General features: G+C 44.8%; 1 protein-coding gene across 5 annotated transcripts in view; it reads right to left on the reverse strand.

The window, feature by feature from the left end:
* LOC107375665 (A-type potassium channel modulatory protein KCNIP2) overlaps positions 1–15,483 on the reverse strand; it is a 155,964-nt gene that overhangs the window by 75,358 nt on the left and 65,123 nt on the right. Inside the window, exon 1 of one of the 5 annotated variants that reach the window (XM_015944320.3) lies at positions 13,181–13,590. The exons of the other annotated variants lie outside the window; for them this stretch is intronic. Coding sequence (XP_015799806.1) covers positions 13,181–13,268 — 88 coding nt within the window. The 5' untranslated portion in view covers positions 13,269–13,590. Of the gene's footprint in view, positions 1–13,180; positions 13,591–15,483 lie in introns of those variants that run through there. 5 annotated transcript variants of the gene reach the window in all.

Genomic DNA, 15,483 nt, shown 5'->3' on the forward strand with positions numbered 1-15,483 from the left:
ATCTCTTTGGTCATGGCCACAAGTGAGCTGCAAGAAGATTCAGCTTCCAGGTACAGAGCTGGAAAACAACCTGAGTGTGTGTGTGTGTGTGTGTGTGTGTGTGTGTGTGTGTGTGTGTGTGTGTGTGTGTGTGTGTGTGTGTGTGTGTGTGTGTGTGTGTGTGTGTGTGTGTGCTCTTACATTTTAGTGGTGTGGAATTACAAGTGGAACAAAGAGGCAGAGCTAAACAAAAGTAATCAGGAGACATAAATTAGAAATAAATAAAATAAAATCATGTGTTCCAATAGTATTTTAAAAGATTTGTCCCGTTTTCCAGTTGCACCATGTGACCATTTATCTGAAAAAGAAAACATTTATTACTTTCTCTTGGTGTTTTTTGTACATTATAGAGTTTTTCCTGAAACACTGAAGTGACAGAGAATGCGGTTTAAATCATAGCTGTTCTTGGCAAAAGTGAACTGAAATCTGGGACACAGAAACCAATTTTCAGATAATAAATAATGATTTTATGATTTTGCAAAACTAGCTAAAATAACAAGGTCATTACTTTGAGTAAATGTAATTGTCTTATTTATCACAACACACAAAACAACAACAAAGCAGTCTGCATTTACTAAATATACTCCTATAAAATATATGAAGCACAACTATGATCATCAGAGTAGCTGAAATTTGTAGTGACATCGTGTACAGTCCAAAAGTCTTCTTCCATAGGTCTGTGGAGACTCCTTATCCTCACCAAATAACAGCTACTGGGCATCAAGGACACTGTGTGTGCGGTTCAGTTTGTTGAGCCGTGCGACCTTAAAACAGGAGAAACTAAACCACAACTACACAAACACAGGAGACACAACTCCTCAGGTAAAGGCTTGCGGACAGTAGTGTTTATTTTCTGGGTCGAGACATGAAAGATGTTTTCTATGTCATTATTAAACACAAGAGATGGTTTCAGATGAAAATAGGGTGCCAAGATGACATCACAACAACTCACACCTTTATGTGTGTGACCAGATCCCCTCAGAAACTGATCAGGTAAACGACAAACTACATGGTTGGATTCTGCAATTAATCCAATTTGAGTTTTAAATTAGAGTTTGACTCCACTCCTCCTTGAACCGTCACCTTATCGTGGTGGAGGAGTTTGAGTGCCCTAATGATCCTAGGAGCTATGTTGTCTGGGGCACTTAGTGCCCCTGGTAGGGTCTCCCATGACAAATTGGTCTTAGGTGAAGGGTGAGACAAAGAACGGTTCGAAGGATCTTTCATGGCGGTGAAAACGAAGAGTCGGAGTACCCGGCCCGGAGGGTTACCGGGGTCCCACCCTGGAGCCAGGCCTGGGGTTGGGGCCCGTGAGCGAGCGCCTGGTGGCCGGGCTTTCGCCCATGGGGCCCGGCCGGGCCCAGCCCGAACCGGATACATGGGCTCGTCCAACTGTGGACCCACCACCTGCAGGAGGAACATGAAGGGTCCGGTGCAATGTGAATCGGGTGGCAGACCAAGGCGGGAGCCTTGGCGGTCCAATCCCCGGACAAGAAAACTAGTTTTTGGGACATGGAACGTCACCTCGCTGGCGGGGAAGGAGCCGGAGCTTGTGGCAGAGGTTGAGCGGTACCGGCTAGATATAGTCGGACTCACCTCGACACATTGCATTGGCTCTGGAACCCGAGACCTGGAGAGGGGTTGGACACTCTACTTTGCTGGAGTTGCTCCGGGTGAGAGGCGGAGGGCTGGGGTTGGCTTTTTGTTAGCCCCGAGACTCTCTGCCTGTGTGTTGGGGTTTACCCCGGGGGACAAGAGGGTAGCTTCCTTGCGCCTTCGGGTCGGGGAACGGGTCCTGACTGTTGTTTGTGCTTATGGGCCAAATATCAGTTCAGAGTACCCACCCTTTTTGGAGTCCCTGGGACGAGTGCTAGATAGTGCTCCATCAGGGGACTCCATTGTCCTGCTGGGGGACTTCAATGCTCACGTGGGCAATGACAGCTTGACCTGGAGGGGTGTGATTGGGAGGAACGGCCCACCTGATCAGAACTCGAGCGGTGTTTTGTTATTGGACTTCTGTGCAAGCCGCAGTTTGGCCATAACGAACACCATGTTCGAACATAAGGATGCCCACCGGTACACTTGGTACCAGGGCAGCCTAGGTCACAGGTCGATGATAGATTTTGTAGTCGTATCATCTGACCTGCGGCCGTATGTTTTGGACACCCGAGTGAAGAGAGGGGCGGAGCTGTCAACTGATCACCACCTGGTGGTGAGTTGGATCAGATGGCAAGGGAACATGCCGCGTAGACCTGGCAGACCCAAACGCATAGTGAGGGTCTGCTGGGAACGCCTGGCAGAAGAACCTGTCAAGACGGTCTTCAACTCCCACCTCCGGCAGAGCTTTGACCACGTCCCGAGAGCAGTGGGGGACATTGAGTCCGAGTGGGCCTTGTTCCACTCTGCGATTGTCGAGGCGGCTGTTGCTAGCTGTGGTCGTAAGGTGGCCGGTGCCAGTCGTGGTGGCAACCCCCGTACCCGCTGGTGGACACCAGAGGTTCGGGGAGCCGTCAGGCTGAAGAAGGAGGCCTACAGGGCGTGGCTGGTCTGTGGGTCTCCGGAGGCAGCAGACAGGTACCGGATAGCCAAGCGGGGTGCAGCAGTGGCAGTTGCCGAGGCAAAATCTCGGGCGTGGGAGGAGTTTGGTGAGGCCATGGAGAAAGACTATCGATCGGCTCCAAAGAGGTTCTGGCAAACTGTCCGGCGCCTCAGGAGAGGAAGGCAGCAACTCGCTCACACTGTTTACAGTGGGGATGGGGAGCTGCTGACGTCAACTGAGGCTATAGTCGGACGGTGGAAGGAATACTTTGAGGAGCTCCTCAATCCCACCAATGCGCATTCCGAGGAGGAACCAGAGCTGGGAGGCCTGGGGATGGACTGTCCGATCTCGGGGGCAGAAGTTGCTGAGGTAGTCAAACAACTACACAGCGGCGGAGCCCCGGGGGCGGATGAGGTTCGTCCTGGGTATCTCAAGGCTATAGGTGTTGTAGGGCTGTCATGGTTGACACGTCTCTACAACATTGCGTGGTCATCGGGGGCAGTTCCTAGGGAGTGGCAGACCGGGGTGGTGGTCCCCATCTTTAAGAAGGGTGACCTGAGGGTGTGTTCCAACTATAGGGGGATCACACTCCTCAGCCTCCCTGGAAAGGTCTACGCCAAGGTACTGGAGAGGAGGGTCCGATCGATAGTTGAATCTCAGATAGAGGAGGAGCAATGTGGTTTTCGTCCTGGCCGTGGAACTGTGGACCAGCTCTATACCCTTGCAAGGGTGATGGAGGGGGCATGGGAGTTTGCCCAACCAATCCACATGTGCTTTGTGGATTTGGAGAAGGCTTATGACCGTGTCCCCAGGGGCACCCTGTGGGGGACGCTCCAGGAGTATGGGGTGGGTGGCTTTCTGTTAAGGGCCATTCAGTCCCTTTACCAGAGGAGCGTGAGTTTGGTCCGCATAGCCGGTAGTAAGTCGGACCTGTTCCCAGTGAGGGTTGGACTCCGCCAGGGCTGCCCTTTGTCACCGGTTCTGTTCATCACTTTTATGGACAGAATTTCTAGACGCAGCCGTGGTGTGGAGTGTGTCGAGTTTGGTGGCAGGAGAATCTCGTCTCTGCTTTTTGCGGATGATGTGGTCCTCCTAGCTTCATCCAGCTCTGACCTTCAGCTCTTGCTGGGTAGGTTCGCGGCCGAATGTGAAGCGGCTGGCATGAGGATCAGCACCTCCAAATCTGAGACCATGGTTCTCGACCGGAAAAGGGTGGCTTGCCACCTCCGGGTCGGGGGAGAGGTCCTACCTCAAGTGGAGGAGTTTAAGTATCTCGGGGTCTTGTTCACGAGTGAGGGTAGGAGGGATCGGGAGATCGACAGGCGGATTGGTTCGGCGTCTGCAGTGATGCGGACGCTGAGCCGATCTGTCGTGGGGAAGAGGGAGCTGAGCCAGAAAGCCAGGCTCTCGATTTACCGGTCGATCTACGTCCCAATCCTCACCTATGGTCATGAGCTTTGGGTAATGACCGAAAGAACGAGATCGCGGATACAAGCGGCCGAAATGAGTTTCCTCCGTAGGGTGGCCGGGCTCAGCCTTAGAGATAGGGTGAGGAGCTCGGACATTCGGGAGGGACTCGGAGTAGAACCGCTGCTCCTCCGGATCGAAAGGAGCCAGTTGAGGTGGTTTGGGCATCTGGTCAGGATGCCTCCTGGACGCCTCCCCGGGGAGGTGTTTCGGGCATGTCCTGCCGGCAGAAGGCCCCCGGGTCGACCCAGGACACGTTGGAGAAGTTACATCTCCAATCTGGTCCGGGAACGCCTTGGGGTCCTGCCGGAGGAGCTGGTGGACAAGGCCGGGGAGAGGACGGCCTGGAGCTCCCTAGTTGGGATGCTGCCCCCGCGACCCGGACCCGGATAAGCGGAGGAAGACGACGACGACGACGACGACGACGACGACGACGACGACGACGACGACGACGACGACGACGAGTTTGACTCCAGATGAGCTCAAAATAAAGTATTTGACAAAATGAAACATGCAAAAAAAATCTTTAAATTATTGTCCAAGTGTTTTATGCATACATGGATGTGATTTTGTATCTAAACTCACTGGAATATTTGGAAAAGTTAGCAAGTATATCTCATACGGGCACATTTTTATTCAGTTGTGACCCTTACCCTGACCTTTCCACTGGGTGTGGATGTGCATGATGTAAAAGACGCATTTTACCTGCAATCTCCCTTCAACTGAGAGTATTTCAGACGCAAAATGGCAACAAAAGTTATCCATACAATTTTTTTCCCCTCAAGATCACAAAATGACCAAGAATTAAAACACAACAAGGGATTTTGGCATTTCACACCCTAACACGCAAGGAGAAAGATGGCAGCATGTATCCAAAAAAGCCTGTGCTTCATTTTCTGTTCTGTTGGCTTCGGCTACAGAGGTTTCACAGGAAATAATGTCCTTTTTATAGTTCTATTTTGAAAGTTTCTAGATGTTTTACACTGCTTTTGTGTTTGACTTCCTATCTGGCCCGATCTGAACTGCAAAGTTTAACGTGTTCTGTAAATGTAGCGTGTAAAAAATAGACTCGAACCATAAGTAGTGCATCCCTACGCTTCTGGGACACGTCCAAAACGTATGCACCCCTCCACTATAATGGTGGCTAATTGCTGCGTATGACAATTTGCGTATCCGGTGGAAAGTCCCAGTTTTACAATCTGTGAAGCAGAAAGCAGTGACATTTCTTTCCCATGTGCTTCTTTTTTTAAGCATTGAAGCTCCTGAGATGATTTCCAACTCGGAGAGCTGAGCTAACATAGCGGCTCTTCTCTGCTTTTACAGCAGCACTCTCTATCCATGTTTTCTTCATCTGACTGATTTATCTGATCATTTAAGGCCTTATCATATTAGCAATGCACATTTGTAAAGAACATTTCTATGTTAGGGTTCTCCACAGGTCTTTTACAGTAGAATCATTCAGGCATTGATGGAGATGATGATGATCCGACCACCACCAGCAAGCAAGGAGGGTGTCGTGCCCAAAGACACTACGACTGACGATGTAGCATGAGTTTGAACCAGCAACCCACTGATTCACGTGTCAACTCCTGACACCTTGGTCAGTTTGCTCTACATAGTTAGAAAACCTTGAAACTTTCATTCAGAGTCCTCCAAGGATGGAAAACTTTTGAAAAGAGAACACAGATATGAACATAATATGAAGTCTGCTGCACCCCTGCAACGTGATACTTTTTTCCTTCATAGATTTACTACAGAAAAAGTCATAAAAGCATTAAAGCAGATGTATGATGATGTCAGAAGGCAATAGAGTGATTATTGGATAAAAAGAACCATCTGCTTCAGACTGTTTGTTTAGGATAAAAAGATGGCCAAAGAGCTCATCAGTGGGCTCACAAATTGAACATGCACAAACCAAGATGGTATCACAGCAAGACTCACAACATTTCTATGAACTTTTGCTTTTAATATATGCGTTTAGATATTTGTGCAGACTAGATAACAATTAAAATGTCTTTATTGGCACTAAAAAGAGTTCAAACCATTTCTTAGCAAAACACACACAATGCTCTAGGGCAGTAAAGAAGGAAGATAAACAGTCTCACTCACTCACTCACTCACTCACTCACACACACACACACACACACACACACACACACACACACACACACACACACACACACACCTGACCCTTGGTCTGCAGAGGGAACAGCAACAGATTTGTAGGAACTAATTAAAGATAAAGGCATAAAAACAATGTGTGATATCAGTCAGAAAATAAAATTATACTTCAAAATAAGTCTGAGCCATTCTTCTGAAGTTAGATCTTAAAAAACATGTAGATGTTGAAGGACCTTTATAAGGTTGTGTGTTCCTGTTTTGTTTTTAATTCACCTCTTTCTGCAGATGTCTTTTTGTTTTACACACAGTCCGACTGCGACATTTATTCCACTTCTCTGAGTCCGACTTAAATGGCAAGTCCCTAAGCACCCTGGCACAGCCAAAAATGCCACAATGGTCAAATACCAAAGTGAATGGCCTTGATGAAACCCCTATGCAGCACAGCCATTATACAGTTCAGCCCTTCCTGCATCCCTCTGCACCGAAGCAGACATCTCTCTCGTTTTCTTTTCGTCTCCCATTGGAACAGACACGCAGGAGCCAGTAGTCATGGTAACTCCGTTCTGGGTAAACTTAAGGATGCACATGTGCATACACACAGTGTTTTTCATAAATACTTCATGGATGGGAGCGAATGGACTTTTTGACTATGGGAGCTAAGTTAGCTGCTCAACAAGCGAGTCGGCTGTTTTGCAAGCATAATGTGAATCTCCTGTGCAATTTATGTGTGTGTGTGTGTGTGTGTGTGTGTGTGTGTGTGTGTGTGTGTGTGTGTGTGTGTGTGTGTGTGTGTGTGTGTGTGTGTGTGTGTGTGTGTGTGTGTGTTATTCTACAAACAGAGTAACCAACAGATGTCAGGCATCATTAGTGCAATTATTTTCACCTTGTCATACATGTTAATGAGCAGAAGAATGGCTAATTACACATCATTAAAGTTAATTAATCATTAGTTTAGTTTTAAAGTAAATATTTGTGCTCTTTTTTAAAACAATGTTTGTTGAAATTTTCATTATTTTCATTAATTTGGGGCGACGGTGGCACAGGAGTTAAGTGCTCGCCCTGTAATCGGAAGGTTGCAGGTTCGAGCCCCGCTCAGTCTGTCGCTGTCGTTGTGTCCTTGGGCAAGACACCTAACCCACGTTGCCTGCTGGTGGTGGTCGGAGGGACCGGTGGTGCCAGTGCTCGGCAGCCTCGCCTCTGTCAATGCACCCCAGGGCAGCTGTGGCTACATCGTAGCTCATCCCCACCAGTGTGTGAATGTGTGTGTGAATGGGTGAATGACTGGTTGTGTTGTAAAGCACCTTGGGGGGTTCCAGGACTCTAGAAGGCGCTATTTCAAATACAGACCATTTACCATTTAACATTTAATTTGGGAGAAAAATACTTTTAAACCCAAATTAGTCAAATTCAAACATTATTTTAAATGCATATTGAATTATTACAATGATAAACCCTATAAACCATAACTTAAACCATTTAAAATACTTTTATGCAGACTTAATGTATTTTTTTGGGGGGGGGGGTTTGTTTGTTTTTTTCTGGACATTTGCTCCCTCTGTGTTAGAAGTTTAGCATCAAATAAGTATGTCAAAATTTACTTCCTGTATTAATTCCTTAAAGCTGCAATAGCAAATCTGCAAAAGTAGCAAGCTTTTAAAGGTGTGCAACACTCATTTAATCAAAACATTTGGAGTGGTCTCTAGTAGGACTGAATGCTGTATAAGTTGTACTTGGTGGTGAGTAGTACAAGTACAAGTCAGCTGGAGGAGAAAGTAGCTTCAGATGGCAGGATTTGGTGTACTATTTCCTGATATTTGGACATCTCACTTCTGATTGGCTAACAGTAACATGACTGTTCTGCAACATAGATGTTTTCTCTCCACAAATAACTCAATCTTGGAGAAGTTTTGCTGTGTGGTGGCTTTGCTAATGCTAACGGTTAGCGTCTACAATTTCTGATGTTTCCTAGATGCTGAACCAACAACAGCCTTCCCCATCGTGAGTCAAGATGGGTGAGTCCATAAATGTTAAGTGACAGTGTGATGTCCTGGAGTTCCATGGTTAATTTTCGGTCAAAAGCCAATAGGTGTAGAAGGTTTTCAGGTTTAGCCTGCATGAAAAACTCAGAGTGGCAAGAACCCACATTTCCAGTGTGAGCGAGAGAATGCTAAACACCAGTCACTGTTTTCTAAGTCCAAACGTCTTTTGTTGTCCGTGACTTCAAAGGGTTTTTTATTTCTTTTTGGGACTCTGGTAGTTTGTCCTAAAGTTGAAGAGGTAGCAGCTTTTATGATATCATTGAGAGGAAAAAGAAATTCACACCAATGGTGTTCTGTTGCTGAATTTGCAAGTATGTGATGAATGGAGGACTCAGGTAAACGGTCCGGTGATTTAATCGAATAGCTCAATCGTCGGGTTAGGATCGAGGCTGAGGTTTTTAGACAAATGCGAGAGAACCATGTCATTATTTTATTAGTATTTTTTCTATCTTTAAAATATTTAAAGCTATGTTAGACTGTTGCTTAGAGGTCTGACAAAAAGGTTTAGAGCAAGCTTGTTTTACAGATTTGCCATTGTAGGTTTAATTTATTCCCTGAAAGTCTTAATTCTTTAAAACCCATAAAGTATTTGCAGGATTGTTGTCGATTAGAGAAATTTTTAAACCCGACCGTTAGTAGTTTTCATGGACTTCTTCCATATTTGCATCTTCATATGTAGGTTCTGTTATTTTATGCTTGGATCAGCTTATTTGGTGCAAGTACAAATGTCAATATTCACCACACACCCACTCTTACTAATCAGCACACCTACTCTTCATTTACCAATGAAAATTAAAAACATAGAATATGGTGCAAAAGTCCATTAATTTCAGTAATCTATCTTTCTTTGACTGAGACACCATCTAAAGGCTCAGGAACCATTTGCAGGTGTTTTTGATTCATTGGCTGATTAGAGTGTTACACTTTGAGCTTAGATTATTCAACCTTTTTGCAATATTCTAATTGTCTGAGATTTTGAATTTAGGCTTTTCATAAGCTGTAAGAAATAATCCTCACATTTATAACAATACCGGTTTGAAATATCTGGCTTTCTCATTTATTAGTTTCACCTTTTAAGTTGACAAGTGAAAGTTTGTATAATATATTATATTATTATATTATATTATATTATATTATATTATATTATATTATATTATATTATATTATATTATATTATATTATATTATATTATATTATATTATATTATATTATCCATCCTTCCATTTTCATCCGCTTATCCGGGGTCGGGTCGTGGGGGCAGTAGCCTAAGTCGAGAGGCCCAGGCTTCCCTCTCCCCAGCCACCTGGGCTAGCTCCTCTGGGGAAATCCCATGGCGTTTCCTGGCCAGGTGAGAGACATGGTCCCTCCAACGTGTCCTGGGTCTACCTTTAGGCCTCCTCCCGGTTGGACATGCCCAGAAAACCTCACCAGAAGGCATCCTGACCAGGTGCCCGAGCCATCTCAACTGGCTTCTCTTGATGTGGAGGAGCAGCAAATCTACTCTGAGCCCCTCCTGGATGACTGAGCTTCTCACCCTATCTCTAAGGGAGAGCCCAGCCTCTCTGCGGAGAAAACTCATTTTGGCCGCTTGCATCCACGATCTCGTTCTTTCTGTCACTACCCAAAGCTCATGACCATAGGTGAGGGTGGGAACGTAGATCGACCGCTAAATTGAGAGCTTCGTCTTCAGACTCAGCTCTTTCTTCACCACGACAGACCCGTACAATGCCCGCATTATTTTATCAAAGGGGACATATACTGCAAAAATCTCCTTTTGCATCATTTTGTGATACCATGTGGGTCTCTATTGCTTCTATGAACACTCCAAATGTGGAAAAACCTGCCAATCTGTTTATGTCTGTGTTTGGTTTTAGGAACTATGTGTCTAAAACAAGCTGTTTTAAAAAGTCCCTGTTTGTGATGTCACAAATGGGGAAATTAGAATAAAATGCACCCCTCACCTTCAGGAGAGCGCTGCCGTTGCCGGAGGAACAGTAATTCTACTTCAAGCCCCTCCTAGATATCAGAGCTTCTCAGCTTATAGCAGCATGAGTGGGAAATAAGTGGATGTGGCCAGCTCCATCTTGTGTTCTTAAAGTGACAGAGCCCTGAAACGGCTAATTCTGTAAGGTACTGAAAATGTCAAGAATAAAACTGCTAAAGTCACCTGATGTGATGCAACAACATTCATGAACATAGACCATAAAACAGTAGTAAAACGTCCCCTTTAATACATGTAGGTACACTTGCTTTGGTCATCAACAAGTTCATATTTTTTAAAATAAATATGTTTTAAATCAAGTTATAAAGTCTGTGATTAATTGGAAGAATATAGAATCTATGTTGACATATCTTCCTTCTGCCTATTTCCATTCAAACTGTATGGTATTGATGCATTTGGGTTTTTTAACTTGAATTTAAATTTTTTTGCAATAATTTTCTAATTATATGTCTAGAATATCCAACAGACTGATGAAACTGATTTATATCAACAAGTGGCAGACCAGCCAGAAAACTAATTATGGGATAAAAATGACAATTTAGAATTATACAGTAATATCTAAAGGTCATACATGGAAAGAGATGCATTGTGCATCTTTTTAGTTATTTATGTTTTTGCTCTAAGGGTGAAAATGTGTGACTAAGAAAACCGGACTAAAATAGGAACACCTGTAATTAATACAGAATACTCCACCCAGAAGTGAAATTCAGTCCATTGCCATATTCCTCACAGTAGGACAAATGAAAACTAGCCCAGTCATTCTCCTAATCTGGCAGTACTCCTTTAGCTTAGCATAAACAATGAACGTGAATGGAACAGCTAGCATTTGTGTGTAAAGTCATGAAAATGATAGAACAATGATCCTAATTTTTCTTGGTGACCTCAAAGGAAACACGAACGATTTGCAGGACCTGATTTAGCAACACATTCTCACACCCAAGGCGTCAAAATACGTGACCAAGCCTCAATATATGACGATTCGGGACGCCTCAACGCGTCAGGAGACGACGATCAGGGACAAACAGCTGACGCAGCGTCCCAGAGCGTCGGTAACCGACGCCGGTGGTGAGACGGACATTAGAACTACTTTTGAACTACTTAACCTTCCCCGCACCCCAATCCTAACCTTAAGGTCACAGTTCATGGACCTTAAGGTTAGGATTGGGGTGAGGGGAAGGTTAAATAGTCGAATAATGTCCGTGTGACCGCGCGCGTCAAACAGTGACGCCAGTGGAGCCACGTGACCCAGCGTGTCCCTGATCGTCGTCTCCTGACGCCCTGGGGCGTCCCGAATCGTCATATATTGAGGCTTGGTCACACGCGTCATATTTTGACGCCTTGGGTGTGAGAATGTGTTGGATTTAGACTTAGGACTTCATTAAAGCACCGCTTTAAAGTGTCGCTGCAAGACGCAAGGACAACACAAAGTCCCCAAAGGTTACCTCCTTCCGTCAACACAAATGTGTGGCTACGAGGCTTACCAGTCCAGTTTTTGAAGGAACAGCATAGTTGTACAGTACATGGCAGATGACATACGTGTCTTTTGGTGCCACCACGTCTTGTCCTTGTGCCTTGCAACAGCGATGCTTTGTTGTAATGACGGCTTCATCAGGACCTGTAATACCTTTGTGTTACTTATCATTTTCATTTCAGATACATGAGGATCTAAAAAAAATAAGGATTATTGAGTCATTTTCATGTCTTTTCATGACACAAAATGCTAGCTGTTACCATTCACTTACATTGTTTATGCTGAGCTAAAGCTAAAGAAGTACTTCCTGATGGGGGAATGACTGGGCTTGTTACTAAACACTTATCTAACTATAGGGTACATGGAAACAGACTACAGAAAACATTTTGATTGTTTAGAGCTAGAATAGAAATTAACATGAATAAACATTTTTCAGACAGGTGCCTAATAGCGTAATTATCTAATATGTTTCCTTTGATGTTATAATTATCCACTCATTGCTTTCTTCTTAGTTACAGATGAAATAATATATTTAAATCACCAGGATAAACAAATAAAAGCACAATTAGAATAAAAGTGTATTAATTTTCCTAAATATGTATTCTGATTCCCTTTTAGGATTGCTTGGAAGGAACCTCTGTTCGCAAGTGGCTGCTTTAGGAACACGAAGTTCTGCAGATGCCAAAGAAAAGCCGAACACATTTTTCGTATTAGTATTCACACACTGCTGTTGACAAGGTCATCTTACCACAGATTTACCTCCATCCATAAGATTATCTGCTTGACTTCAACAGAACCACCCCACTCCTCTGAGTCTTGTGGGGTTTAGCTAAAGAACAATAGGAGTAAAGTCTAACAGCAGGGACTCGGTAAAAGTTGACTCGTAGCAAAGGAAGCCAAACTAATCCCAGGAAGATCAACTATGTGGGTATAGTTTTAACGACGATGTGTCAGTTGAACTCATCCATAAAAAGCTGTATTTTTATTTCTCCCACTGAGACGTTCTCTGTAGAGGTGGACTGTCACATACTTCCTGAGCTGTGAGGGAGGAAGGAGCCCAGATCTGATCAGACTGAACCCAACAAAGCCCAGCAACTGTCTGCTCTCAGCTGTGCATTCTGAGGGTTGATTCAGTTTTTATGCATACGAGGTCAATCAAGTGTGTTTTCAAATAAGTCGATTCCACACACACACACACACACACACACACACACACACACACACACACACACACACACACACAGTCGACAAACATATTTAGGGAACTTGGTTTCAAATCTCTGTGGATTCCTGAAGATGACACGAAGCTCTGAGCTGGACTGCTTAAAGATTCCAACTTTAAACACACACACGCGCGCGTGCACACACACACACACACACACACACACTCATTAGATTTAAAATGCAATAAAAATCTGATGCTGCTAACTATATTTTCCCTCCAGCTCCTCTTGACTTTGTGATTTATGTCTACTCCTGGTGGAAGTTTTAGGGTTGCCTACCTTGTGTGAGTGTTCCCATTAGGAAGCGGTAGAAATAGCGAGCCACCTTGGTGAGCTGCTTCTTGCACCTTTTCCTGCACTGGCTCATCTTGGTGCAGATGTGGAGGTGAACGTGGCAGTCGACTACAATTTGTCCAGGGAAGCGAGCTCTCACAGTGGGAGAAGAGGAACGGAGCACTGTTAGTGTGTGTGTGTGTGTGTATGTATGTGTGTGGAAGTCTGATTGCAGCTGCCTCTCTCCTCCTCCTCTCTCACCCCTTCTCCTTCCTCTCACCGTTGTCTTCTCCCCCTTTCCTTCTCTCGGTTCTTCTCTCCACCTGTAGGGCGCAGCACCCCATCTCCTCCCCCTCACGTTCTGAGAAGCCCTCTTCTCCTCTCCTATTGGCTGGCATCAGAGCGTGGCGGAAAATTACGGACCAGCACACATAACTGAGACCGTGTGTGTGTGTAAGTGAGAGAGAGAGAGAGAGAGAGAGAGAGAGAGAGAGAGAGAGAGAGAGAGAGAGAGAGAGAGAGAGGGAGAGAGAGAGAGAGAGAGAGAGAGAGAGAGATACTATGAAGAGGCCGGCTTGAGTGTCAGGTGGTGGTTTTTATCAAGCTGCATCTTTTTGATGCTCTTCTTCCATCTCTCCTCCACTCGTGGCTCATGAAGAAGACAGCCTGCTGGAGTCTGTGTGTGTTTGAGCCAGCAGGAGGTTGAGTAGAGTGACAGAAGGAATAAAAACATAACAGCTAGCCCATTAATTTGTATCACACGCCATACTCTGCCTGTCTCCTTGTTCATTACTGGTTTTCATAACACAAAGAGGAAAAATTCAGTTAAAATATGCAAAGTCGAAATGTGAAGAAATGTGAAGAGACAGGTAAAGAAGTAAGGAAACAGCAAATTCGTATTTAATGTTTTTCACTCTTTTCTTTTTTTTGGGGGGGGTAAGGGTGTGTGTGTGTGTGGGGGTGGGTGGGGGGTTGTTAACTTTTAAAAATCCTTGAGTAAGATGATTTTGCAGCAGGTTATGTGGCAGCAGAGAGGAAGAGGAGCTTTAAAATCCAGTTGGATTGTGGAGAAAATGCACTTTCTGTAAATCTCACTGTTCTGTCTCCGAACACTTCCAGACTCACTAAACAGGGAAACACACTTACCTCGATTTCCCTACTGTCACATTTTCATTGTTTTTTCCTTCTGTCTGCTCTAAAATGTTGCCACTCCACCTTTATCCTCCTCCTTTCTCCCTGATGTCGAATTAGAAGTGATTACTGTTACCACAGCAACCCCAGACCCGATGGATTTTTCTGCTAGTCAGAGCGACAGACATGCATGCTGCACAAAAACACAAATCTGATACGTGCACACCTGCCTCCTCTTCAGGTCGTAGAGAAAATCATTTAAACATCACGCTCCCGCTTCCTTCCAACGCTCTCTTTCTCTTTTAACTAGATCTGGACCGTTTGTTTAGGAGTCACGGCGAGAGGTCAAACGTCAGGCAGCAGGAGGACAGAGCAGAGAATACACACCTTATATTGAAGGGGAAAACACTTAACAGCAGGTGAATGAGCAAAACAAAAACTATTTCCTTTAAGATCTCATGCTTTGTCAAGCCCAGTTTGAAGATCCAAACCAGACATCAGCCTTTTGTCCTCTGCTTCGCAATCCCTCCAGCTGATTGACGCTTCCGTTCAGCTCTCATTACGTTATTATTAGAGACGCCACCAGGACATTTGGGAAAGGACAGAGGGGAAAGGTTAAGTGAAGTGCAACAGAGCAGGGCTTGAACCGAAACATTACAACATATTCTTCACCTCTGAATCTCAAATTCAATGAAAACATTGCTTTATTTCATTTATTTCAATGGGGACAGAGACAAACAGTGAAACCACAGCCCCGTGTTTGTAGATAAATGTTTTTAGCTACAGCTAATTTGCAACTTTTGTCCCTAGATGAACGTTTACAATCATAAATTAACTCATTCACTGCCAGCCGTTTCCTGATCACTAACGGCCTTCGCTGCCAGCGTTTCTCACCGTTTTTACTGTTTTTTCAAGAGTCACAGAACGTTGCGCGCTAGCATGATGTCAATCCCAAAACAACCAAAACAAAGAGGAGACTCGCCTCTTACATCAGGAAGAATCAGCGTGTTACGAGAGTTATCCTTTCTTTCATAATCCGTTGTCGAATTGTGATCGGCAGATGCTTTTCCGGTTCGCGCCTCACTTTTTTTTTACAGGAACAGCCCAAAACGATCTCCAAACACATGGATGTGTTGCTTCCTGATCATGTGACGTGTGACGTATGCGGATGAAGATCG

Source organism: Nothobranchius furzeri, chromosome 12 (genome assembly GCF_043380555.1).
Source record: "Nothobranchius furzeri strain GRZ-AD chromosome 12, NfurGRZ-RIMD1, whole genome shotgun sequence".
Classification (NCBI taxonomy): domain Eukaryota; kingdom Metazoa; phylum Chordata; class Actinopteri; order Cyprinodontiformes; family Nothobranchiidae; genus Nothobranchius; species Nothobranchius furzeri.